Source organism: Echiichthys vipera (genome assembly GCF_963691815.1).
Source record: "Echiichthys vipera genome assembly, chromosome: 13".
Classification (NCBI taxonomy): Eukaryota; Metazoa; Chordata; class Actinopteri; order Perciformes; family Trachinidae; genus Echiichthys; species Echiichthys vipera.
In genome coordinates, this window is record NC_139838.1 from 3,055,193 (window position 1) to 3,082,773 (window position 27,581).

General features: G+C 44.0%; 1 protein-coding gene across 1 annotated transcript in view; it reads right to left on the minus strand.

Moving 5' to 3' along the window:
• The window catches only part of scin (scinderin), a gene marked incomplete at its 5' end in the record, with an annotated part of 50,637 nt that extends 23,920 nt beyond the window's left edge, over window positions 1-26,717 (minus strand). Inside the window, 2 exons of the mRNA XM_083925477.1 lie at window positions 7,022-7,176; window positions 26,525-26,717. Of these exons, the coding sequence (XP_083781603.1) occupies window positions 7,022-7,176; window positions 26,525-26,717 (348 nt within the window). The remainder of the gene's footprint in view (window positions 1-7,021; window positions 7,177-26,524) is intronic.
• Window positions 26,718-27,581: the final 864 nt, after the last annotated feature.

The window sequence follows — 27,581 nt, forward strand, 5'->3', positions numbered from 1 at the left end:
TAACAGTTGTGATTAAGTCATGGTTAAAAAACAGCATTTGAGCTCAAGGTAGCTTATATAATATTCAATGATTATCAACACAAGTGTGTAAAGTTTCCCTCGTCAGATTGGAACGCGCTTTTATAGGATACTCAAATAATTAAGACACACTGCAACTCTCTATTAACCCAAGATGGACGAATTAAAACTGTCTGCAGCCAGGCTAATGCTGATGGAAGCATGCTCACGCCACGGCAGCCAATCGGCGTTGATTGCGGTAAGCGCCATCGAAGCTCTCTGTGATCCTTCCTGGGGATCACCAAAGCCGCCATTGTTGCAGTCTTTGAGGGAAACCAGACTGTTCCTATGTATATAATATAATGGATATAACTATGAACTGTGGAGGGCAGAAACGTGTCTTCAGGCATCTAATCTGCGGAAATCCAGAAAAAGAAGGAGAAGAAAGCCGTCAGTGAAGCGTATCCTGGTCCGATCTACCAGAGACCTGGTAGCACCCTGTGCGACTTCAGAGGTTAAATTACTGACGGCCTGATCTCACTACAACACAACAGATCTTTTAAGAGCCACAGACTTCATCTGAGAGCTATTTTCTGTTCTTTTAAAAGCATTCAAACCCTTGGTTAGAACTAGCATAACTTTGCATTTAGCATAGTGGAGTAGGCTGAGCCGAGGGCTAGACTCCAAGTATGATCAAGCAGCGTGTTGCTTGCATTTCTTGAGATGTCATCGCATCTATCTAAAACAGTGTGATCATAGCTTAAAAGGTATACTATCATATGTATCCTATATGTATGTATTTATAAATTATTAGAGTGCTTCTTCGGCTTCTGGTTTGGCTGAGATGGAGTAGAAACGTGTTGGTTCTCACTCCGCAGCTTTTTATAATTTCCCGTTTCGGGACCCCGAAAGTCACACTAAATAATATTATTCGTCTCGTTTGATGGATACACCACCGAAACATGCCAATGTATGTGACCAGACAGACTGTAAAAGACCAGGGGGCGAAGGTTAGCACCACAGATGAGGTAGGTGGCGAGATTAGCATGGCGGCTATTCCTCCTATTCCTGGAAGTCCAGCAGCGGGCAAAATAATATCCGAGTCATTGGCCTACCTGAATCAGTGGAGGAGCCGCTGCCGACAGCCTTCTTCGCGGAGCTGCTCATGAGGTTTTAGGCTTCCTGGAATCACCCCCAGACTGGACAGGGCTCACCGTGCGCTATCCGAGTAGCCGCAGCCAGGGCAGAGAGCACGGCCACACTTCATCAGACTGCACAGGTACCAGGTGAAGGAGAATATCATACGTGAAGCCCACACCTGGAGAGGCAAGCTGCAGTACAGAGGCTCCCCCATTGCCATCTACGAGGACTACGCGCCAGAGGTGGTGGAACAACGGCAGAAACACTGAGAGGTGATGTGGGAGCTTTATAACCTGGGCTTCAAACCCGGGTTGCTATACCCTGCCAGGCTTGTCATCGTGATGAAGGATGGAGGGAGGAAAAGGCTCTCTACGCTCACTGAGGCAAAAGCCTTCATAGCATCCACCCGCGTGGAGGAGACCTGATGGGCTCATGATTTCACCATGGACGAGCCACTGTCATGTTATCTGGATAACCGTGAGTTGGTGTGTTGCTGACTGTATAGCTGAGCTTTAACCAGCCCCAGACGTGCCAGAGTTGGCTTTTTTTTCCGCAGCATTAGTAGTTACAGTCCTGACGGGTTGCTGACAGGGCGGAGTGGGACGCAAAAGTCCACTTGAACAATTCGGACTGCACGGGCCCACAACGGGCCCAACCCATCCAATAAATATGAATAAAAATAATTAGATCAAGACAGGAGGCTAAATAAAAATCAGTAGGCTGGATTAATGAGAGTGAGTGTGACAGTGTAGCAACCGTGAGTGAGATGTAGAAACAAAACTAGTGTTATATATAGTGGTAGGACTCTCTGTATCTACGGATTATAGAGATTTCTGAGATTTTCACAGGAACATGCTTGATTCTGAAGAGTTTTAACTCAATGGGCCAGTCATGAACATCACACGGCTGCGCAGGGTAGTCTGCCGGCCGGATCGCTTGAGCTAATTGGCCACCGGCCGACCGGGAGATCTCCCGGTTGTCCCGATGGCCTCCGCCCCTGGTTGCTGATATTCTTATCTTTAATCGGCACTTGTGCCAAGAACTGGAAGCTCATCTACATGTCGATTTCAAGATTTAAATTTTTATCAACCACCGCCACAGGTTTATGTGAAGTAGTTTTCTTTCTGTTGCTCACTCGTTTTGCTGAGGTCTGACACTTGCCATGCACTGTGTATAATGTGTAGTGGTGGCCTACGAGAGATATACAAGAGCAAGGGAAGCTCAGCTTCCCCTAAAATGTAACCAAAAAAAAGAAAGAAAAAAAAGTGGTGAAATTCTGGGGCTGGCCCGTACGCTCAGCTTCTGCATGATGATTGGATGAGCTGTCTGCGGCTGAATCTGTTTTTGATTGACAGCTAAATGAGAGAATCAGCGATCTTGAAGAATAAACATCCACCGGAGCATTTTCCAAGTTTTTCATTCCGTTGTTCTTAACTGATCCGGAGACTTTACCGATCCTCAGCAACTTTGTCTTCGTTAAAAATGACTAGCCACTCTGTTCTGCCACTCTTCTTTCCCCAACGAGCAGCGGCAGCTGCGGAGCTTCTCCCCCCGTCACGATCACTCAAATTCACAGGCGGTCACAGCAGCTCCAGCTGTGCCAAGGACGTTTAAGCAGCCTACCTTTGCTGGCCATTGAGAGGACACTGGTCAAGTCCCTGGAAAAGATGCCTTGTTGGTACGATAAGGTCACAAATCATTTTCTTGGAAAGGAACGAAGGGTAGAATTTACATATAAATAAACTAACGCATTTATGATGTAGGCTGGAAAAATAAGCTTGCCCTCATTGAAAGACCAGCAGCCATCACTGATTGATACAGCCTATGCGCTCTAATCCTTAGGTTTAGCTGTTAGTTGCGAGCAGGATGATGTCTTTCTCTATGGGAGTAGCCCTCAGATTGGTCACAAATGTTATTGTTTTGTTCCCTTTAATGTTGTTTTGTTCTGTTTTGTGTGTGTTTATTATTATTATTATTATTTATTTTTTTTACCCTTTCTTCCCACTCTCTTCCTCCACTACTACAGAATAATTCCGGTCACGCAGTGTCATTCTAACTTATTATTATTTTTCCTATGGCTAATACTGTATAGACAGGTACTGGAGTGCGTCTAGTTTCCTGTAATACTAAGGGCATGAACAACGCGATCAAAATCGGTAAGGTCCTGACACAGTTACAGCACCTATAAGGGGATGTGATGTTTCTGCAGGAAACAAATCTCAAAACACCCCACGTATTAAGAGGGCGTGGATGAGTCACTTATTCCATTCCAAATTTACAGATAGAGTAAGAGAGGCAGCTATCATCATTCATAAAAGGGTCCTGTTTGAACCGACAAATGTAATCCAAGATACTGACGGCCGCTATGTCATAGTTTCAGGCACGCTCCAGAACACACCAGTGGTCTTAGTTTCGGTTTATGCGCCCACCTGGGATGATGAACAGTTTTTTACAAGGCTATATGCAAAAATCCCATATGCCGACAGTCACCGCATTATCATGGGTGGGGACCGTTTAACACACCCTCAGATCGACATAAATATCTCAAGGGAACTCGGTAGACCCAGCTCTCTGTTGGAGGTGCATGAAATGATCAATTCTATGCAAAACAGTAAATCTCCTGGTCCTGATGGTTTTACAGTCGAGTTCTTTAAGGCGTACTCCATGCTAACATCCTTGTAGGAATATTCAATGACTCCTTTACTGAAGGCAGACTCCCGGGATGAGGCATCTATTTCATTGCTCCTGAAGAAAGACAGGGTTCCTACCTCATGTGGCAGCTACAGACCGGTCTCACTTTTAAACGTAGAATGTAAGATCTTTGCTATGGTCCTCACCCTTCGCCTCCAAAGTGTTATGTCATCAATAATTTCACTAGACCAGACAGGCTTTATATTAGGAAGACATCCACTCTGCAACACCAGAAGGTTGCTCAACATCATATTCTCACCGGGGTCAGACACTCCCAAGGTCGTAGTGGCACTGGATACAGAGAAAGCCTGTATTTTATTTTACATTTTGAAGAAATTTTGCTTTGATTCTAATTTTATTTCTTGGGTTAAGCTTCTGTATGTAACCCCCTCTGCCTCGGTGCCTATTCAGCACATTTCCTCTTAAACTTGAGACCCGGCAGGGCTGTCCGCTCTCCCTGTTGTTGTTCAACATAGCCATCGAACCATTAGCCATCTGGTTTAGAAACCAGAATGAGTTTGAAGGTATCACTCGTTTTGGTCTAGTCCACAAACTCTCCTTATATGCCGATGACCTTCTCTTATTTATGTCAAACCCCACATCCTCCTTCCTCCCAGTTTTATCAATCCTGGATCAGTTTGTGCACCTATTGGGGTATAAGATGAATATTCAGGAAAGTGATCTATTTTTTGTCAACAACTCTGTGAGATCACTCCCACAATCTCTATTCCCGTTTAAAACAGCTAACAAGGGGTTCAAGTATTTGGGGTTGTTCATCCCCAGCTCTTTCAGGGACCTTTTCTAAAGAACTTCCAGCTGCTATTAGATAAATGCAAGTCAGACTTCAAGTCAGTCTAGATGGGCGGCTCTCCCCCTGTCCCTTGCAGGCCAGGTTAATCTTATTAAGATGGTAATTTTACCAAAGTTTCTGTATATTTTTCAACACCTCCCAATTTGTCTTTTTTGCTATGACATTTTTTTGCTGATCTAGACCAACAACTTAACACCTTTATTTGGCAGAATAAACCAACCCGTATCAAAAACATACAAAAAACAACAACTCCCTACACCTGAAGGGGGACTAGCATTCCCTAATTTCTGCCACTAATTCTGGGCTTGCAACATTAATACATCTTATATTGGCTCTGCGGTGGAGTTACAGACGTCCGCCTGCCCTGGGCTCAGACTGAGATAACATCTTCTTCCTGCTCTTTGCGTTCTACGATTTGTTCACAGCTCCCCATAACTGCCCATAAGGTCTCATCTAATCCGGTTGTCGCCAATAACATTAAAATTTGGATCCAGTTCATGAACCAGTACGGCTTGCAAAGGGCTTCGATCGTTGCCCCAGTTTGGAATGACTATGCATTTCTCCCTTCCTGCACCAACCCTGCATTTCGCATACGGTCAGATAAGGGCCTCAAAACGCTTCACGACCTGTATGAAGAAGGTGTTTTTGCGTTCTTTGCATTTATGTCGGACAAATACAGCTTGCCTAATAGCCACTTTTTCGATACCTTCAAATGAGACAATTTATCCCAAAGGAACTTCCACATTTTCCGAACCACCCCCCTGAAGGTAAGATGGACCAATTCCTGTCTCTCAACATACAACCCAAACGACTGATATCTGTCATTTATAATAAGATTGCTCCTCTGAGCCCAGTCCCCACTGCCTCACCTACAAATGCACGGGAAAAGGATTTGAGGGTAGCCATTACTGAGGTCCAGTGGCGGGACATTCTAAAACTGGTCCACTCGTCCCCTATTTGTGCCAGACACGGCTTATTACAGTGGATGGCTCCATATATTTCACCAACGCTAAACTGGCTAAGACCCTAGTCACACTGATGCTTGTAACCGCTGTAAGCAGTCCCCAGCCGGCCATGCACACATGTTCTGGATGTGCCCAAAGCTTTTTGAATTTTGGTCTGATATATTTCAAACCCTCAAACAGGCTCTTAACACAGATTTGGGCTCCCTCCATCTAACAATCTCACCAATCACTACACATTGTACCGTGGCCTTTACCACCCTGCTTGCCAGAAATTTGACAATGTCTAAGGTTAGAGAAGTTAAGGTTTTCACAGAGGGGATCTTTCACAGCATTCCACAAAACTTGGGACCCACTGCTGGCTCTTATAAGTAATAGTCTTACTGTTACTCCTGATGATGCTGGGAAGGAGAGAGCCCCCCCCCCCTTTTTTTAATTACTTTTATTATTTTTACTGTTATCTACAGTTTTTGCTCTATTTTGTTTAATTGTACCTTAATAATCTTCTTATGTTATATGTTATTTAATTACTTAGTTGTTTACTGTGACTACGCTTGACACGGGTTGTTGGGAGGGATAGTGGGAGTCATGTTTTTTTTTGTTTTTCTTTTCATTTTAAAGCAGATGCACTTTGCTAACGTTATATTTACACAACTAACAGCAATATTGAGCATTTAAGTTCAATTCTTATTTTTACAATGCTTGTCTATTTGTTTTGTCTGTGCAGCCTTCAGCAGGTCAAACCTACATAGAACTGTGTAAAAAATTTTCACAAACTGTTTAAAAATCATTTAAATAAATACCTCTTTGTGCCAGAGTCAGTGTGAGGCAGTATAACAACCCTGTGGGTGTTTTGACAGGCCTGTGTGGGTTTAAAAATGTAACTTATCGGTGGATATTGTGTTGAAGCCAATGAGAGATTAAATCTATGTAGCGTAATGAACATTGAAGCCTCTAGGGGCTGCTATTGAAGTGTTTGTTAGTAAAGGTTCAGTATAAGCAAATATAACAGTTTAAATATAATTTAAAGTTTGTGACCAGTACAAGTCATCCATCCATCCATCTTCAACCGCTTGTCCCAATCAGGGTCACAGGGGGGGAGCAAATCTCAGCTGACATCGGGCATGAGGCGAGTACACCCTGGACAGGACGCCAGGCTATCACAGGGCACATAAAGACAGACACCCACTCTCACATCTACTTGCAATTTAGAGTGATCAATCCACTTAACACATGCATGTCTCCAGACTGTGGGAGGAAGCCAGAGAACCCAGAGAAAACCCACACAGACCAGATTTGAACCAGCAACCCTCTTGCTGTAAGGCGACAGTGCTAACCATCACACCACCACACTAACCATCACACCAGGCACAAGTCAGTCGAGTGCATTTTACCTACCAGTTATGAATATAATACATACCTTGTAAATGATTCCTCCCTTAAAGTAGCTAATGAAGGCTATAGACTCCACCCCCTGCAGTTCTCTGTACTGGACCGGCTTCCCTCCCAGGTAGTCATCCAGCTGCACAGTAAAGATGGCTGCAGCAGTACTCTCATCTTGGCTGCACTCCTTTCCTTTAAAGAACAAGCACAGGTACAAATGAAGGAGGATGAATGGAAAATGATGGCAGAATCCACTGTTCTTTAGTAAGGCACTTTCTGGGCAACAACACTGAATGTTCAATTCTCAATTCACCACGTCCATTCTCTGCATGTACTGTACATGTAATTAAGGACAAGTACAAGATACAAGTCATTAAGTTAAAGGTAGTGTATAATCATTATTAAAAACTACATATATTTTAAAAAAACAATTCACCCAGCGGTACAGAATTTCTTTTTTTACAACCTTGTGTTGTACATTTCCTGTGTCATGTTTCTTGAATTTCGAGTTCCTGGCAGCTCTGTATTTTGTTAGATTGAGTCAGAAAAAAATTATGCAATGAATGTGGGATAAGGACAGTTTAAAATAAAAACTGCACAGACTCCTTTAACTTGACTGCTGTTTACCTAGCACCCAGAAATCATCAAGTTCAGTGTTGACCTGGTAAAATTACAGATCAGTAACAAATACATAAAGATGACAGTAGAGAATCGTTGTTGCATCTCCACACTTCTTGAATGTCACATTAAGGGCTTGGTCACAGTTTTGGAAGGGAAATGCTCAAATGAAATATCATTTATTGGACAACATTTGCCCTCAAATACTTGAGATTTGCCTCAGACACTTACAAACTGGTTCTGCCATTTTCCCTGTCAGGTCAGTCAAGCTAAAAGCTACATCCTTATGATGGCAGTATTCCATGACAGCAGTGTCAGCAGAAGCCTCTCCTGTTTCACACAGGCACTCTACGTTCACACAACCTGAACCCATTACATGTGCTTTATCTTTTTGTGGTCCAGTGTGACAGGAAGGAAGTGTGTGAGATGTCCATTGCGTAAATGATGGTTAAAAATTCATGCTCATGGGTAGTCAGACAGAGAGCAAGGGCAATAAAACATGAGTCATATTGACTTAATACTCTCAGAGGAAATTGGGAGTTTCTGTGATGAAGGAAGGAAGAACGCTCACTGTGTTGGCTCATAAGAAGAACAACCTATGCATTTAGAAGGTGTAATCTTTCATTTAAGCATAAGGACTACTTTCATTTTTGTCCTCCTCAACTTTAGTTTTAGTTTGATTTACATACAAAAATTAACAGATTTTTTTTTTCTTACAATCCACCTGCCAAAATCCAGAGGAGAGGATTGATACAAATATTGATATGTTTATCTCGGTTGCTTTCAAGTGCCTTGCATTCATGGTATCATGACACATTACAAGCAGCAGTGAGTGATCACAGTACTCTCTTTTTGTCCTAGGTTTTACCTCTCAGGTTACATAGAGGCTTTACAACCCTATCCAATGATTCCTATAGGTTAAACCTGTAGCCTGAGATGAATTCAATTCAATTCAATTTTATTTATATAGTGCCAAATCATAACAAAGGTTATCTCAGGACACTTTACAGAGTAGGTAAAGACCACACTCTATGACTTATTTATGATTTACATAGACCCAACAATTCCCCCGTAGAGTACGGTGGCAACGAAAACCTTCCCTGTAACAGGCAGGAACGCCGGACAGAGCCAGCTCTATGCGGGGCGGACATCTGTCTTGACCGGTTGGGGAGGAAGAAAAGGAGAGAGAAAGAGAGAAAAGATAGACCGATGGACAAAGACAGACACAGACAGACAGACAGACAGAGAGACACTTCCAGAGGTCCAAGCAACAACAAAAGTAACAGTAACTATAATAATATCTGTAGTAATGTGAATATGACTTATGTTATGGCAGTTAATATAGCAGAATAGTAAAAAGCAAGTACAGCTAAGGTGATAGAATATGAAAATGGTAATAATTATGGTGGTAAATATGATCAATAATAAGTAATTGTAATAACATCTGCGATACAGTGAGACATACCACGGATGGTGTTTTATGGCTAAAAATGTTATAACTTATAAGACTAATGATGGTATTTATGAGTAATAGTAATAAAAGCAGCAGGAAGCATCATGCAGGACTATGGCAGCAGGCACCAAAGCACAAACAACTCCGGGGAAGAAGTTGAATTAGTAACATGCATTGATGAGAGATGATTGATACAGACGGAGAGGATAGAAGCTCAGAGTATCAGGAAAAGCACAGCAGACTAGGCCTATAGCAGCATCATTAAGCAGAGCTTAGAGAAATTGAATGCCAGTAACAACGTAGCTAAGGGTTCGTAAGCCCTAGCTGTAAGCTTTATCAAAGAGAAAATAAATATGGGGACGGTGTCTGCCTCCTGAAAAACACTATGGAGTTGGTTCCACAGGAGAGGACCTTGGTAGCTGAAGGCTCTGCCTCCCATTCTACTTTTAGAGACTCTAGGAACGACAAGTAGCCCTGCATTCTCAGAGCGAAGCGATCTAGTCGGTTAATACGGTACTATGAGATCTTCAAGATACGGCGGAGCCTGACCAATAAGAGCTTTGTAGGTAAGGAGAAGGATTTTAAATTAAATTCTAGATTTTACAGGTAGCCAGTGCAAAGAAGCTAATACAGGAGAAATATGTTCTCTTCGGTTTGTTTTAGTCAGTACTCGAGCTGCAGCATTGTGGACCAACTGGAGACTCATTGACAGAGAGCTATTGACATTCTGAGGCCTTCGAGGCCAAGTCAGATAACTTCAGTTTTATCTGAGTTTAACATCAGAAAATTCCAGGTCATCCAGGTTTTTATTGTCTTAATGCACAATTAAAGTTTATCTAACTGATCGTTTTTTTCTGGTTTGATCAATGATATAATTGGGTATCCTCTGCATAACAATGAAAACTTATGGAGTGCTTCCTTATAATATTTCCTAAGGGAAGCATATATAAGGTGAATAGAATCGGTCCAAGGACAGAACCGTGTGGAACTCCATGACTAACTTCCAGTTTGTCTGCGACTATCAGGTCAAGAGGTCACATACCACCCGTCCCATGCACTTGCATAGAACAGATGTCAAGACCACTGGTCTGTAGTCTTTGGGGGCCATAGCTTTGGTACTCTTGGGGATATGAAAAAAGGTGGATTCTTTCCATGAACGAGGAACAAAACCTGAGACCAAAAGCAGCTGGAAGAGCTGGGTCACGACATCTCCAAGTTTAGTAGCACACTCCTCAAGAATTCAACCATGTAGTCTGTCTGGGCCTGATGATTTCCATGGGTTTACTTTGGAAAGAAAGTGGACCACTTTATTTTTCTCTATTTTTGTATTGGAGTATGTTAGGGGCAGGGAGTGCTGGAGGTCTCAGGGGTCGACAGGTGTAAGTTGTTGAATCTGCTGTAAAATGTATTTACCTGCTCTACAGATGAGGTGGGATCTGGGCATTTGATATGCACAGGCCTCTACTCTCTTCCCATCATGGTATTGAGCTTTTGCCAAGCCTCCCTGACATTCCCTGTTGTAAATTTCCCCTCCACTTTGTTTTTAAAGTGGATTTTTGCCAGCTTTGATTTCTGTCTGAACTCTTTCTCTAACTCATGCACCTTGTTTGTCGCCGTTCAAAAAAATCCAGTTTCTTTTCATTTAGGCATGTTCTCATGTCTTTTGCAACCTAGGGCTTATTGTTGGGGTACAGTCTAAACTTATTTGATGGAATGACAGAGTTAGTGTAGAAGGTCAGATAGGAGGAGATTGAGTCAGTTACAAAGTTCAGGTCAGAGTTGTTATTTTTTTTCAAACGACATTGTGGGCTGAGCGACCAAAGGGTAGACGGGTCTTAGAAATATATGCATCAGGTATGTTCCCGTAGCAGAGGTTAGGCATACTGTCCAGTCACATGGGGGATGTCACGTATTGTTCCAGATTTGGCAACACAGTGGTGACTTCACATCTTTTGAAGTCCCCAAGCAGAAACACAGGCTGCTTGCTGGTCCGGGTGACAGCTCTGTGATAGAAGTCTGCTATTCGGTCTGCCGCCAGGTTGTACACAGGTCCGGGAACATATTTCAGTATCACCGTCATCTGTGTGAACTACCGGGGTAAGTAGCGTGATCTGAAGGACACAGTTAGGAGCTTGTAGTGTCTGCAACTCTTGCTCTCTCTCACTGTGTAGTTAGTTGCCCACCTGTTATTGACAGCTAGGCAAAGCTTCCTGGTTTTCGCCATATCCCGGTCCAGCCGTATGATGTTAAATCCATCAATGTGTGCATCAATGTCCTCTGACAGCCACGATTCTGTGAAACAGAAGAGGCTTATGTGTCTGTAGTCCGAATCATAGTGGGTGAGTGCAGAGAATTCAGTTAGTTTATTGTTCAGTGTACGGACATTAGACAACGTGATCGCAGGTAATGGAAGCCTGCTACCGCGTATCCATAGGCGGTTTCTGATCCCTCCTCTGGACCCCCTTTTACTTCGGATTCACTTGTTGTAATGTCCCCGCAATTACAACAACAGTTACTGGATGCTTTTTTGAACAGTCTTGTCTTTTTGAGTGGAAGGGACCGATTGAAGCCTTGAACACACAGGGTTATTTGGGAAAAGCCAAAATTCATGGCCGAGCTGTCTGTGTTCCTGCTGGTTCCTTGAAGTGGATACACCCCCCCCGACCTAACACTTCCATCAGTGCCTCTTGAATCCCTGGCAGCAAGAAATCACTTTCCAGCAGGTGTTCTTGTGTTATCAGCCCTCCTTTCAGTCCATCAGGGTACTGTTGATATTCTTGTCGTTAATGTGGGCATTGAAGATATTTGGCTGCAACCCCTAACATAGCTAGGTGAGCTGCACGTGGTTGACCCATGGCAGCCGAAGACCTCCGTCCTCCCTGAGGAGACAGAGGACCACAGTATCATGGCTGTGCTTCAAAAGGTGATTGTTCCCCCTGCCTGGATCACAGTTTTCAGTCAGGGAGAGGGAGATCTGGGATGTACTATGCTGGTGGAGCATGAAATTCCTTTAGAGAAAATGCTATTGCAGACTCCTGCCATCACAGTATGAACAGGTCAAAACCCACATTAAGGATTTTTTTTGTCAGAAATGTTGTAAAAACGGAGAAAGCTGGTGTGTAGACAACCGTCTGCTTAATGCCAAGACAAGGAAGATGCGTACCCTCTCCCTCGAATTGAAGAGTTGTCGGGTGCCTTCACAGGCACTCAGTAGTTTTCAACATTGGACCTTGCAGGTGAATACAATCAGGTCCCTGTGGCAGAGAAGGACAAATCAATGACAGATTATTGTACACCTTTGATCTATTTAAGTTTAATCGAATGCTGTTTGGCCTTTGTAATGCCCCCAGCACATTTCAAAGGTTAATGGAGGTTCATTTTATTAATGGAGACCAGAGATTCCAGTCTATAATGCTTTACCTGGACAACAGGTACCGGGATAACACAAAGAGACTGGACCCAAATGCAGACACGGACACGGAATAAAAGTACAAACAAAAGTTTAATATAAACGATAAACAAAACATGTAAAACACTACAGGGTAACAAGTAACTAGGGACGAGATGGAAGAGGAAAACAGGAACAGGGTAACGACGGACGTTCAGGGAACAAAAGACAAGCAACGATTAATATATTTACCGACGGGGAGCGTGAAAACCACAAACGAATAAGGAATGCCAATCTGGGGGGAATAGTTTACCAAGGGAAGGATAACAACGGTCCGGCGCTGCATGCCTGTCAACTCAGGGTTTAAGTAGTCCACAGGTGATCAGTGTAACAGGCTGCAGCTTGGGGAAAACACGTCGTTGGTGGCAGGGGACCAGTCAAAGGGAGTTGAGGGGGATGTCAACCTGGTCATCGGTAAAACTACCTGGGTGTAGTTACGGATTTAACGACGGTAAAAGTTAGCGAAACCCAAAAATCGCTGTAGTTGCTTCCTGGAGGTGGGCGTCGGCCATTCGGTCACTGCTGTGACCTTCGTAGGATTGCCATAACCTGTTCTCTCTGCATGATATACCCCAGAAATGTCACGGAGGAGACGTGGAACTCGCATTTCTCAGCCTTGACAAAAAGACGATTCTCCTGAAGACGCTGGAGAGCTTGATGAACGTGCACCACATGTTTATTCAAGTCCTTGGAAAAGATCAGGATGTCATCCAGCTACACAAAGACTGAGCGATTAAGCATATCTCGAAGCACTTCATTAACTAAAACACGACTACCGGACCTAAATGACAAGACACAAGAGGGAGACACATGCAGGGAAAGACAGACAGAGGGAGACAAACTCATACAAAAGGCAAAAGGGAGAGAGGAGGGTACTGACAGAACCGACTCTTGACAGTACCCCCCCCCCAAACGAGCGCCTCCAGGCGCTCCACTGGGCCTCCCTGGATGAGCCCGGTAGAAGTCCCGGATCAGGGACGGATCCAGGATAAGGGATCTTGAAACCCAGCTCCTCTCCTCTGGACCGTAACCCTCCAGTCCACCAGGTACTGGAACCAACGTTCTCTGCGTCGCACGTCCAAAATGGAGCTGACCGTGAACGCCGGATGGGGGGGTGGTGGGACGGCAGGCGGGCACACCGTGCTGGTGGCTACTGGTTTCAACTGGGACACATGGAAGGTAGGATGGATCCTGAGGGTCGCAGGGAGCTTCAGGCGGACAGCACTGGGGTTAATAATGGCCTCTACCTCGAAGGGGCCAATAAAACGAGGAGCGAGTTTCTTAGATGCGACATTCAGGGGATTGTTGTGGGACTTTAACCAGACCATCTGTCCAGGTCTGTACTTAGGCGCAGGGATGCAATGGCGATACGCCATCCTGCGGTTCTGCTCTGCCGTCCGAAGCAAGGCCCCTCGGGTCTCTTTCCAAATCCGACGTACTCTCCGGAGATGGTGTTGGACGGACGGAACAGCAATCTCAGCTTCCTGGGCCGGTAACAGAGGGGGTAAGTAGCCCAACGAAGCCTCGAAGGGGGACATACCTGAGTATTACACCCAGGACAGCTGCGAAGCCCACGACGAGGGATTGCGGGCACAGATGCAACGAAGAGCAGTCTCAAGGTCCTGGTTAGCTCTCTCTCCGTCTGCCCATTGGATTGAGGATGAAAACCTGAAGATAGACTGACCTTGGCTCCCAAGGCCTGGCAGAAGGCTCTCCAGACACGGGAGGTGAGTTGGGGACCCTGGTCAGAAACAATGTCTGCAGGTATCCCGTAGAGGTGAAAGACATGGTACACCAGGATTTGCGCTGTCTCCATGGCAGACGGCAGTTTAGGTAGCGGGACAAAGTGAACCATTTTAGAGAACGGTCAACTATAGTAACAATAGTGTCGTTACCTTGAGAGAAGGGAAGTCCAGTAACAAAATCCAAGGCGATGTGAGACCATGGTCGACCGGGTAGCGGGAGATGGCGGAGAAATTCAGCTGGAGGGCGATGGGAAGTCTTTCCCCGGGCACAGACGGTGCAGGCCAGAACAAACTCCCGGGTATCTGTACCCATGGTCTTCCACCAGAAGTGACAACGAAGGAGTGAAAGGGTCCTGGTGATTCTGGGGTGACAGGAGAGACGAGAAGAGTGCCCCCACTGGAGTACCTGGGAGCGAACACAGGCAGGAACAAACAGATCAGCACCAGGGTCGGGGTTAGTGCGTTGAGCCTGTCTGACAGTCAATTTGATCTCCCAGGTTAATGCTGCCATCACACAAGATGCGGGAACGATGTGATCCACACCGGTCTCTTCCTCCTCGGCCGGTCCAAACTGCCGAGAAAGGGCATCCTGCTTGATGTTCTTGCTGCCAGGAATGTAAGTTAATGTATAGTTAATGCGCGCAAAAAACAAAGCCCACCGGGCTTGGCGGGAATTGAGTCTCTTGGCGGTCTGGATATACGCCAATTTCTTGTGGTCAGTCCAGACCACGAACGAAACTTCTGCCCCCTTTTACCAGTGTCGCCACTCCTCCAAAGCTAGCTTCGTAGTTCCTCTCTGCAGACGACAGCTTCTTAGAGAAGTACGCACATGGGTAAACCTTATTATCAGACACTGCCCGCTGGGACAGAACCGCCCCCACACCCAGATCTGAGGCATCCACCTCGACAATAAACTGAACGGCAGTATCTGGTTGAACTAGCACGGGAGCGGACTAGAAACGCTTCTTCAGGGTCAGAAAAGCATCGTTGGTGGCAGGGGACCAGTCAAAGGGAGTTGAGGGGGATGTCAACCTGGTCATCGGTAAAACTACCTGGCTGTAGTTACGGATTTAACGACGGTAAAAGTTAGCGAAACCCAAAAATCGCTGTAGTTGCTTCCTGGAGGTGGGCGTCGGCCATTCGGTCACTGCTGTGACCTTCGTAGGATTGCCATAACCTGTTCTCTCTGCATGATATACCCCAGAAATGTCATGGAGGAGACGTGGAACTCGCATTTCTCAGCCTTGACAAAAAGACGATTCTCCTGAAGACGCTGGAGAGCTTGATGAATGTGCACCACATGTTTATTCAAGTCCTTGGAAAAGATCAGGATGTCATCCAGCTACACAAAGACTGAGCGATTAAGCATATCTCGAAGCACTTCATTAACTAGAGCCCGAAAGACGGCTGGCGCATTAGTTAACCCGAACGGCATAACCAGGTACTCAAAGTGTCCGAGTGGAGTGTTAAAAGCTGTCTTCCACTCGTCCCCCTCCCTCACCCTCACAAAATGATACGCGTTGCAGAGGTCTAGGTTGGAGAAGACTGTTGCTCCATGCAACGGCTCGAACACGGAATTGATCAAAGGGAGGGGGTACTTGTTCTTGACCGTGATGTTGTTGAGACCACGGTAGTCAATGCAGGGGCGTAGCGACTTATCCTTCTTGGCCACGTAGAAAAACCCAGCTCCCAGTGGAGAAGAAGAAGGACGAATGATCCTTGACTTAAGCGAGTCATTTATGTACGTCTCCATCTCCTCGCGTTTGGGACCTTACAGGTTATAGAGACGACTAGTAGGAAAAGTTGACCCGGGCAACAACTCAATGGGGCAATCATAAGGACGGTGAGGAGGTAAGGATAACGCCTTAGCCTTGCTAAATACCTCAGCGATAACGTGATACACGAGAGGCACGGAAGACAAGTCAGGAGGTTCAGGTAGTGAGGGACTGGGGTTACTGGAACATCTAGGGGGAGCTGAACAAAGGCAGGAAGAATGGCAATTGCTGCTCCAACTCACAACCCTACCAGTTAACCAGTCAATATCCGTGTTGTGAGTGATACGCCAGGGAAGACCAAGAACCCCGGGAGCATTAGTTGATGGCATAATGGGGAAGGCAATTGACTCAGAGTTGTTACCAGCAAGAGACATGATTAAAGATAAAGTCTCCGCGGAGATCTGAGCGAACTCGCTCCCACTGAGGCTATTTACCATTAATGGAGTCTCGAACTGGTTAACAGGAATAGCACTGGATTTCACAAATTCTGAGTTGATAATGTTAGTGTCAGCCCCAGAGTCAATTAATGCTTAGAGGGACAACTCTCTACCCTCATAACTCAACACTACGTCCAAGTTAATACGTTTACAGGGAATATCAGGGACCACCGAACGACTCACCAGAACCCTGTCTGCGACTGGTGAGTCTGACAGTTTAACCGTATCGGACAGTTGGCTAACTGATGATTGGGAGCTCCACAGTAAATACACAATCTAGCCCTAAAGCGCCGCTGACGTTCAGCGGGAGTCAAACGGTTGCGACCTAGCTGCATGGGTTTCCTTCTGGTCTGGAGCAGGAGACAGGGGAACCCGGTTGCTCACAGGTACACAGGGAGTGAACTCAAGGAAACTAGTGAGAGGACCTGGCGTAACTGGGGAAACTGACCGGCTCTCACGGCACCTCTCACGTAGACGGTTTGCTATCTTTATGGCGAGGCTAATAAGCTCCTGAAGGTTAGCAGTCTCAGATCTACCCACTAAACTGTCCTTAACCTCCTCATTAAGCCCCTTAAAGAATATACTCTGGAGAGCCCGATCATCCCATCCTAATTCTGCCGCTAAAGTGCGAAACTCAACGGAGTAATAAGCAGCACAAGCGGAACCCTGGCGTAAATCCAGCAACCGATTGCTGGAATCGCAACTAGAAAGAGGATGATCGAATACAGACATAATCTCACTGGAGAACTGTTGGAAAGTGGCCTGCTGAGTCAGGGGATTATTCCAAAACGCAGCTCCCCAGACTCGAGCCCTACCAGACAACAAGCCTAGCACATAGGCTATCTTGGTGCTATCATTAGCATATGTGAGAGGCTGCTGACCGAAAACCAGAGAGCATTGAAACAGAAAAATCCTGCCTTACCCAGTACACCACAATTACGCTCTGGTGCAGGAACATAGGGCTCACGAGGGAGGAGAGTACTCATGGTAGTAGCGGGTGACTCAGCAGCAAGGAGAGGTCCTACCTGTGCCTCCAAACGAGTTAAGCAGGCAGTCAAGTGACTGAGACTCTCCATGATTCCTTGCAGCGTCAGCGAATGCTTACCGAGCAGTACTCCCTGTGAGGTAACCGCGTGACGCTGCAAGGACCGGGACCCAAATGCAGACACGGACACAGAATAAAAGTACAAACAAAAGTTTAATATAAACGATAAACAAAACACGTAAAACACTACAGGGTAACAAGAAACTAGGCACAAGACGGTCGAGAAAAACAGGAACAGGGTAACGATGGACGATCAGGGAAACGGACGATGAAACAGAAACACGGGAAACTACGGAAAAAAATAAAAGACAAGCACAATTAATATGTTTACCGGCGGGGAGCGTGAAAACCACAAACGAGTAAGGAATGCCAATCCGGGGGGAATAGTTTACCAAGGGAAGGATAACAATGGTCCGGCACAAGAGGGAGACAAACTCATACAAAAGGGAGAGAGGAGGGTACTGACAGAACCGATTCTGGACATCTTCAACGTCTTGACCTGGTTCTGGCTTGTCTCCAAGAACACAATCTGAAATTGAAACTGCAACAATGTCACTTTTTCCAATCAGAGGTTAAATACTTAACTAGGCTATGCGATTTTAGCAGCTGGCGTTGCCACCGACCCTTCCAAGATCAGTGCAGTGGCTAAATGTGTACGACCTACTACATGCACTGAGCTAAAATCCTCTCTGGGGTTGGCTTCCTATTATCGCCGTTTTGTGGAGGGATTTGCAAAATAGGCTGCCCCACACCACAGATTGGTAGCTTTAATGGATGGCACCAAGAAGAAAAACAAAGTGACGAGTGTGAAAGTGCATTACAAACACTCATGGGGCTACTTGTAAGTGCACCAGTTCTTGGATATGTTGATTTCACTAAACAATTTGTCCTCGGAATAGATGCCAGTCATACTGGACTTGGAGCTGTGTTATCCCAGGATCAAGATGGAAAAAGACGGCCAATTGCTTTCGCAAACAGGGCCCTCCGACCCACAGAAAGGAATATGTCCAATTACAGCTCCAGGAAGCTGGAATTCCTAGCCTTGAAATGGGCAGTGACTAGAAATTTTTGGTAGTATCTGCTAGGAAATAAATTTGTAGTAGTCACTGATAACAACCCTCTTAGCTATCTGCAGTCTGCAAAACTGGGAGCAGTGGAGCAATGGTGGGCATCAGAGCTGGCAGTCTTTGATTTTGAGATCAAGTACCGCCCAGGACCAGCAAACTGTAACGCAGATGTTCTGTCACGCCAGTTGCACTCTCAGAGCCTATCTTCTGTATTCCTTGTCTTGTCTGTGCCAAATGAAGTCCATGAGCAAACAATAAAAATTATGCATATGTTGTCACTGTGCGGCCAACTTTGTGCTTCATGTCACGTCACATGTTTACACCTATCCAAGAAAGCTGTCTTTTTTTTGAAAGAAGGAATATTATGCCTCTGTTTCACAAAGACAGGAAGTCAAATTGCATATTTTGTCTGGCAGCAAATGTGATGCATTTCTACATAAAAACCCCAAGTGTTTTTCAAACGGGGGTATACAAATCTCTAGGGGTGATTTGGAGTACTGCATGGGGTATATGAGATTTGTTCAAATGTTCATTTTAAAAATATCAGTCACGCGTGATTCCGAAAGTAATTATTGTACGACCACAATTAACATAAAGTTGGGACGTTGTGTAAAATGTAAATGAAAACAGAATACAATGCTTTGCAAATTGTTTTCAACCTATATTCGATTGAATACACTAGAAAGACAAGATAGTTAATGTTCAACTTATAAACTTAATTATTTTTTGCAAATATTCACTCATTTTGAATTTGAATCCTGCAACAGGTTCCAAAAAAGCTGGAACAGGGGCTTGTTTACCACTGTGTTACATAGCCTTTCCTTTATACAAAACTCAATAAGCATTTGGGAACTGGGGGCACTAATTGTTGAAGCTTTGTTGGTAGAATTCTTTGCCTTTCTTGCTTGATGTAAGACTTCAGTTGCTCAACACTGCAGGGTCTCTGTTGTCGTATTTTGTACTTTATAATGCTCCACACATTTTCAATCGGAGACAGGTCTCGAGTACAGTAGGCCAGTCTAGTACCTGTACTCCTTTACTGCAAAGCCACGCTGTTGGAACACGTGCAGAATGTGTCTTGTCATTGTCTTGCTGAAATAAGCAGAGACGCCCCTGAATGTTGCTTGGATGGCAGCATATGTTGCTCTAAAACCTGTATGTACCTTTCAGCATTAATGGTGCCTTCACAGATGAGCAAGTTACTCATGATGCCATGGGCACTAGCACACCCCCATAACATCACAGATGCTGGCTTTGAACTTTGGGCTGATAACAATCTGGATGGTCCACGACGTCCATGATTTCCAAAAACAATTTTAAAAGACTCTCCAACCACAGCACACTTTTCCACTTTGAGTCAGTCAATCTCAGATGAGCTCGGGCCCAGAGAAGCCGGCAGTGTTTCTGGATGTTGTAGATATACAGTATGGCTTTCCCTTTGCATGGTATAGTTTTAACTTGCACTTGTAGATGTAGTGAAGAACTGTGTTTACTGACAATAGTTTTATATTGTGTGTATCTATAGTGTTCCTGAGCCCATACTTGCAAAAATACAATAAAGTTTATCAGTTTGAACATTAAATATCTTGTCTTTGTAGTGTATTCAATTGAATAAAGGTTGAAAAGTATTTGCAAATCATTGCATTCTGTTTTTATTTATGTTTTACACAACGTCTCAACTTCATGGGAATTATGGTTGCATATGTTCTCTTAAATCTTTTAAGTGCAATAAGCCACATTTGTCAACGCAAACATATTCATGTTCACAATTATGTTTGTTCACCATGAGCAGGAAGTCAGTTTCAATATTGAAAAACAGATGGAAATCAAATATTGGATTCTTGCTGAAATGTTATAAGCTAAAAAGCAAAATGAAAAAGATCCTCAGCGAAGCGCAAACATGTTTCTCAAGTGCAACTAATCAAAAAGATGCAGTTCAATGCAACTACAATGGTGTCTGAGCAGACCCAAACAGCCAAAAGTTTCAGGCACAAAGCAAAACACATGCACAAAGTGAACCTAAGACTTTGGTAAACTCATTTCAAGCACCAAAACAGTTTTTTCATAAGCGGTGTGAAGCATTTGAAGCATTTGGGCCAAATAATCTCTCTACACATTGCTCTAGGACACATTTGGGCCTCACTATACATAAAGCTGAGTTTGTTCTGAACATTTCCATATAAAACACTTGGGTATACAGTATGTTGTATGCAAGTACCCTCTAAAAGGGGAATTTACAAAAGTATGCAAAATCAAGAAAATAGCCTCAGACTTCAGAGGGTTAAGGCAGAACTCTACAGGTTCCAAAACACTGTATTTAAGTGGAGCAGATAAGTGTTACAATATTTCAATTTGGGATACAAATGTGAAAATTAGCATGAACAGTTTCTGTGGGTCACTTGACAATAAGCCACTCACAGCTACTTGAAATTTCAAGATGGCAGCCCTTTTTCAAGATGGCCGACACCTGGGTAGAGCAGTTTGGCTTAAGAAATCATTTTGTTGGTGATACAAGCATGAAAATTGCCATGAGCTGTCTCAAAGGGTCAGTTGACAGGAAACCACCCACATCGACTTGAAATTTCAAGATGGCAGCCATTTTTCAGGATGACTGCCACCCTCCATGTGGATCTTTTAAGTGATACATTTTCTGACAGAAAGGTATTGGGTTCCTCAAAAGGCTCTATCTAGAGAGGTTGTTTGACTATGTTTTGTCTGACTCCTCGCCCACGACCTGTCCAGTTTGGTAAAACCTGTCAGGAGTTGCATCCCACCAGCATAGTTCTTTCAGGGTTCACTGAAATACACAAGCCGCCTTACCACGACAAGGTTACAATCACAAAGGAGGTGGGTTGTGCCCTGCGATAGACTGGCGTCCTGTCCACAGTGTACCCCACCTCACGCCCGATGTCAGCTGGGATCGGCTTGAGCCCCCCCCCCCGCGACCCCGACAGGGATAAGCGGTTGAAGATGAATGAATGAATGAATAACAGCAATTCAATTTGTCAAATAAATAAATAAAGGGATGGGGAAACTAGCAAAGCTGTGGTGTTGAACAAACAGTGCCCCAAAATAATAATTGAGCAATGCCAGACAGGGTCTCCATCATTACAGACTACATAAATTTCAGTGTCCAGACCACCATACCAGATAAGAAAATAAAAAGATACGCAAACTCCAAACCATAGATTACACCACAGCTAAGAAAAAGCCTGAAGGAAAAATACAGAGCCTTCGAGCTCAAGGACTGGGCAGCTCTTAGTGCAGCAAACTGGGCAGTAAGAAATTAGATCTTAAAACCCAAACTAAAATATAAAAATAAACTGGAACAAAAATGAAGCTCCATGAACACCAATCAAGCCTTTCAGATGGCCAAAACACTGACCGGAAGTGCACCCAGACCCAGCACTCCAATTACACCTGAGCAAGGACATCAGCTGAACATCTTCAAACGGTTCGACTACTCAGAAGAGTGGCACAGACAGCTGTATGCATTTCTCCTACTTGACCCAAACGACCCAGGGCCTGACGGGATCTCACTAGGGGTACTAAAGACCTTTGCCACTGAACTTTCTTCAAAAATCCATTCACTCTTTCGTGAAGTCTACCATCAGTGTAAAATCCCCATCCCCTGGAAAACCGCTATAATAATTCCAGTACCCAAGAAACCACGACCCAAAGAACCAAACAACTACCGTCCAATAGCCCTCACATCCATCCTGATAAAGTGCTTGGAGTACCTCCTGCTTCACACCATCCGGCCACACATCTGTCAACACCTGGATCTCCTCCAGTTTGCCTACAAGGCCAGAAGAGGTACTTAGCATGCTAGCATAGAATAGAATAGAATAGAATGACTTTAATGATCCCAGACTGGGAAATTATTTTGTAACAGCAGCAGTGGGTCAGCAAATAAAAACTTTGTACATAACATAAATAGAATCCAATATATACATATACAGTGCACACTGTGCTATGAACAATATACTATAACAATAATAATATATACAAAACAAAACGTTAGGAATGTATACAAATGTTAGGATGCAGCGTCTGTATCTGGGCAACAGCGGAGTGGATGACGTCACAGGCTAGCGCTGCATCAGCTGTAGGAGGAACGTACACACCGATACTGATGGCAGACGTGAATTCCCGGGGCAAATAATAAGGCCTCATCCCCACAGTAAACAGTTCAATGTCCGGGGTACAGAGACGTCTCCCCACGCGAATGTGTCCGGGACCACACCACCTCTCACTCACGTACAGTGCTATCCCTCCTCCCTTTTTCTTTCCGCTGCTTGTCACTCCCCTGTCCGCCCGAACAGTGCTGCAACCGGGAATCGCCATGCTGTGGTCCGGGATGTGTGAGTGAAGCCATGTCTCCGTGAAACACTGCACTCACGATATTCCCTCTGAACCTTTATCAGCGCGGCGAGCTCGTCTTGTTCCCCAGAGACCTCACGTTTACCATGACGATCGCCGGTACAGCCGGTCTGTGTCTCCTCCTCTTCACCCTCCGTTTCACTCCAGCTCTGCAGCCACGGCGTCTCCTCCACAGCTCCTTCAGGACCTCAGGTCTGGCTCCGGGCAGCAGTACAGGTTCACACAGTGCAATCAGCTGGTCGCATGTGTAAACAATGCGCTCAGTGATGCGCTCCTGGCCCTGCGTTGCTAGGGTTAGCAAAACCATCACAAAAACAAAAACAACACAAAAAGTGCAGTGAAAGTTCAAAAAAGATGAAAAAAAAAAAGATGTTCGTCCTCTCCCAGTCTCCGGAGAAGAGTCGCCAATAGTTGAGCAAAAACCAGAACACAAACACAACAAAAACTTTTTAAAAACTTAAAAACTTAAAAACCCACAGGAGCTGCTGTTACAGGCTGCCACCTAGTACGGCGCCATAGCAACATGGCCTGCCTGGTGCACCTCCTACTCCAACACCTGGTTGCCAGGATCCTATTCTATTTATTTCAGCTACGCATTCAATATTATCCAGACACTTGCTGATCCAGCGTCTCCTCCCCCCGATCCATCTCCTCCACAACTTCCTCACCATCAGACAACAGACCATCTGGGTAAACACAACAACAAGCACAACAACCACACCTGCACTCACCTCCAACATAGGAGCCCTGCAGGGTTGTGTCCTAAGCTCCTTCCTATACACCCTTTACACAAACGACTGTACCAGCTCCTCACCCAACACCATATTCCTCAAATACGCAGATGACACAGCTATTTTTGACCTCCTCACAGACACTCACTCAATGTCAAAAAAACAAAAGAAATGGTCTTTGGTTCCCCACAACCCCACCAATCCATCATTGCTAACAATGAAAGAGTGGAGACGGTAGAACATTTCAAATACCTTAGACTCACAATTGACAACAACCTCACCACAACCTCAACCTATGCTACTGCAGAGGTTTTGTGTTATTTTGAGTAGCATCAGTGGTTAAAAAAGACGTTTTAATACCTTCACCTTACAGCCCGAGCTAATCAGTGTTAGCCACATCCGGATGTTAGCTACTCTCCCAGATTTCTCCGTCAATAGTTGTTACACCAAAAAAAAAACTGTCTTGATGGCTTATTTAATGCATGTAAGTGCTGAAAAAGACCATGGGATGATTTTGCGCCAGAATTACACTTTGAGTATACTAAACAGAGGTTTTATGTGCATGCAGACAAACCAGGTAAGTGTTTGCAATTCCTTGCCAATAAATGAGTAGAATCCCAGTCTGTAGCAGCCATTGTTAATATTGAAGGCAATATGAAAATAAATTGATAAATGACTGCTTCAAGAAATTTTACTCACATTTATACTCTTCAGAACAGACAAGTGATGCACCTAAATTAATGGAGGACTTCTTTTTTCAAATCAATCTTCCAACAATATCAGAAGAACAGAAAATTCTTCTCAGCGGCCACATTACAAGAGATGAAATAATCAATGCAATTAAAAATCTCTATTTGTCCCATTATTTGGTCAAATAAGACAAGATGTGAAGTGGTGGAACTCACTTCCTGTTTCATGGTTAGAACGAATAGCCCTGATAAAAATGAATGCATTACCATGTTCAGAACATGCTTACAAGTCATTCAAAATGAACCACTGCCTCCTCTTCACTGGAAGCAAATTAGCTCTCCAACCCAACTAAACAAAGACAAAATGTATACAATGAATCAATCAACATTACTTGTGTCACTTTAACACATTTCCGTTCAGCTCTGAGGACTGTCAATAAGGAACACCTCTGCCACCTCTGCCTCACCTCTAGTAGATCCTGATTCAGCATTTCTGAAAAATGAAGGGAGTAAGCTCTGGCAGTAACCAGACTTCAAGTTAAAGGTTTGGTTCATCCATATTAAAAAAGAAAAACATGTTCTCACTTCCCTCTCGTACTATGCAGCAATGCAGATAGTTCTGGTTTAATGTATCCAGGTTTAAAGATGTGTCCCTGGGAATTCTGCCTCCACCCTAATACAAGGGAAGGGAATGGGGTTTTGTTTGAAATACACACAGCATTGAATATTAAATCAACAGAACCAAAGTAATTGTGATAAAAAATATCAGAGACAGATATTTAAAAATGTTGGCATATAGAGCCAATACCATCTCTATGGTTACACCACTAGTAACAACTTGAGACGTGAGAATGGAGTTGGAGTTGAGAGACAACATCTCTATTCACAGATATCTACACTTGAATGCAGATAAATAATAACAAGAAGTAAATGAAAAGCTAAATCTTAGTCAGATGTTAGCGGATGCGCTCCAAGAATGCAATTCAGCCAATGTCTCTTTAATAGAACTGGATGCTGGACATCAAAATGGCTCCTTTTCAGTTCAATGGAAATTGAAAGGCAACAGGTTAAAAATTGATCATAGAAAGAGTCAGCTTTGTTTGCAGTTCGAGGTCTTCTGTCAACAATTTAACAGACGTCTCTTATATAATGGTGGCCTTGAAATGCTTTTTGGGCCACAGGAAGATGTTTTTGTTGCATTACCGATAGTGGCCACTGGAAAACATTGGCTGCAAGGTGAACACCGATGCTGTATTCAGGTCTAATAATACATTCATGCTCCACACAGATTGTTTTCCTGCATCCAATCAAAGCCCACTCAAACCGGAAACAAGATCGCTTCTGATTCCAGAATCTGGTCCTGTCTCTTCAGATTTTGTATTCATATGCACAATCTGTTCATAGAGACCATGACCAAGATATCAACGATTTACTGTATGTGTGATAACCACTGATAACGGCCATTCAATGGAGTGATAAAGTTTGAATTGGTTTCACTTTTAAACCTTTTCTGGAAGAGTCTGGAGATTTCTTTTCCACCACTGACAGTAAAAGAGGGTACATGTCAGCTGTTAAGTCCCTCTGACTGACTGCATGCCAGGAATTGGCTGTCCTCCATAGAGGACAGCCAATTCCGTCTGTCCGACGTTCCTGCCTGTAATAGGGAAGGTTTTCGTTGCCACTGTACTCTACGGGGGGAATTGTTGGGTCTATGTAAATCTTAAATAAGTCATAGTGTAGTCTGTAAAGTGTCCTGAGATAACTTTTGTTATGATTATAAATAAAATTGAATTGAATTGAATTGAATTGAATTAGTGACTGAGTGAGAAACGGGAAAGTCTTGTAAAGTGACTGGAACAATGATTTTGCATTACCCAGGTTGAAATGCTGTTAATATTTCAATCCGAAATTGAGTTATCTTAGCAACTTTGATCTTTAAACATCACGTACTTTGATTCTGGCATGATAGTATGATAATAATGTAGTTATGCTAACTACAGTATATCAACTATGTCAATTTCTGCCTGAGTTCTCTTGTGGGTTTCTTCAGAATCTGATGTGATATACAGTATATCATAACCTGGAGGACTTTATATACCATCTTTCTCTCATCAATCCAATTTTTAGATTTACGCTTTTTCTTACTCACCGAGCCAGTAGTGCAGGTGGTAGAAAAAGCTGCTTCTTTGTTCGGCAGTGTAGACAATCACGTAAGCATCTCCAGTGTAAAAGTTCCCATATAAGCTCTCGGGCACAGGGGCCAGCTCCATGTTCTCGATCCTCCAGATATGCAGGCCGGCTGTTTTGCCTGCTTTGATGAACTCTTTGTGCTGGAGCACCATTTCTTCTGCTGTTGTTAGGCTCTGAAGATGAGAGTGGGATGACTGAGAGCAAAACACACTGCTGCTCTGTTCCTGAGTACTGGCTGACGGAGTGTGCAGCAACAGTGTTTCAGCTTCTTCTTCCTCTAGCTCAGACACACACTGGGTGTGTCCACATCCTGCCAACATACACACATCAGCATCCTCAAATACACATGAAGATGAAAGAAAATAGAGTTAAATAAAAATAACATTTCAAAGCACAGCTCAAAGTGCTTCACAAAAAGCGAAAACAATTGTGAAATGCAATACAAGAGAGATTAAAAAAATAGAATGATACTAGTAATAAAACAAGTTAATAATAAAACCATTATAAGACAAAAGCCATAAAACAAGTACGCACAATTCTCCATGCTACATGAAGTAAAGAGATCTGATTAATCACACTATCAACGGTAATATTTAAGAGAACTAGAATATTCCCACCACAGAAATATAAAAAAAATTATGAAATAATAATAATCGACAGAGGATGCTTGTCTTGAGATGGTAGTTTGCTGCAACTCTTTGGTGCACAGGAACAAAAAGCTGCTTCATTTTTGAAAATAAAAATGAACTATAAAAAAGAGAAGGGGACATGCATATGTTGATTAAAGCTCCATCAATTGAGTTTTGGCCATTTGCGGTCAGCAATCTCAACATATAACCTTGATAATGACATTTTATCTCCCGGTCAGATAGTCATAATACATTGAACATCTCAGAAAACAGTTGCCTATTTGCACAATCAGCAGTCACACAGACCAAAATTCCAAGAACTCTTTAAGTTCTCTTTTTGACCTCTACTCTAAACCATGTACAAGAGACGGATGCAGCTTCTGTGAC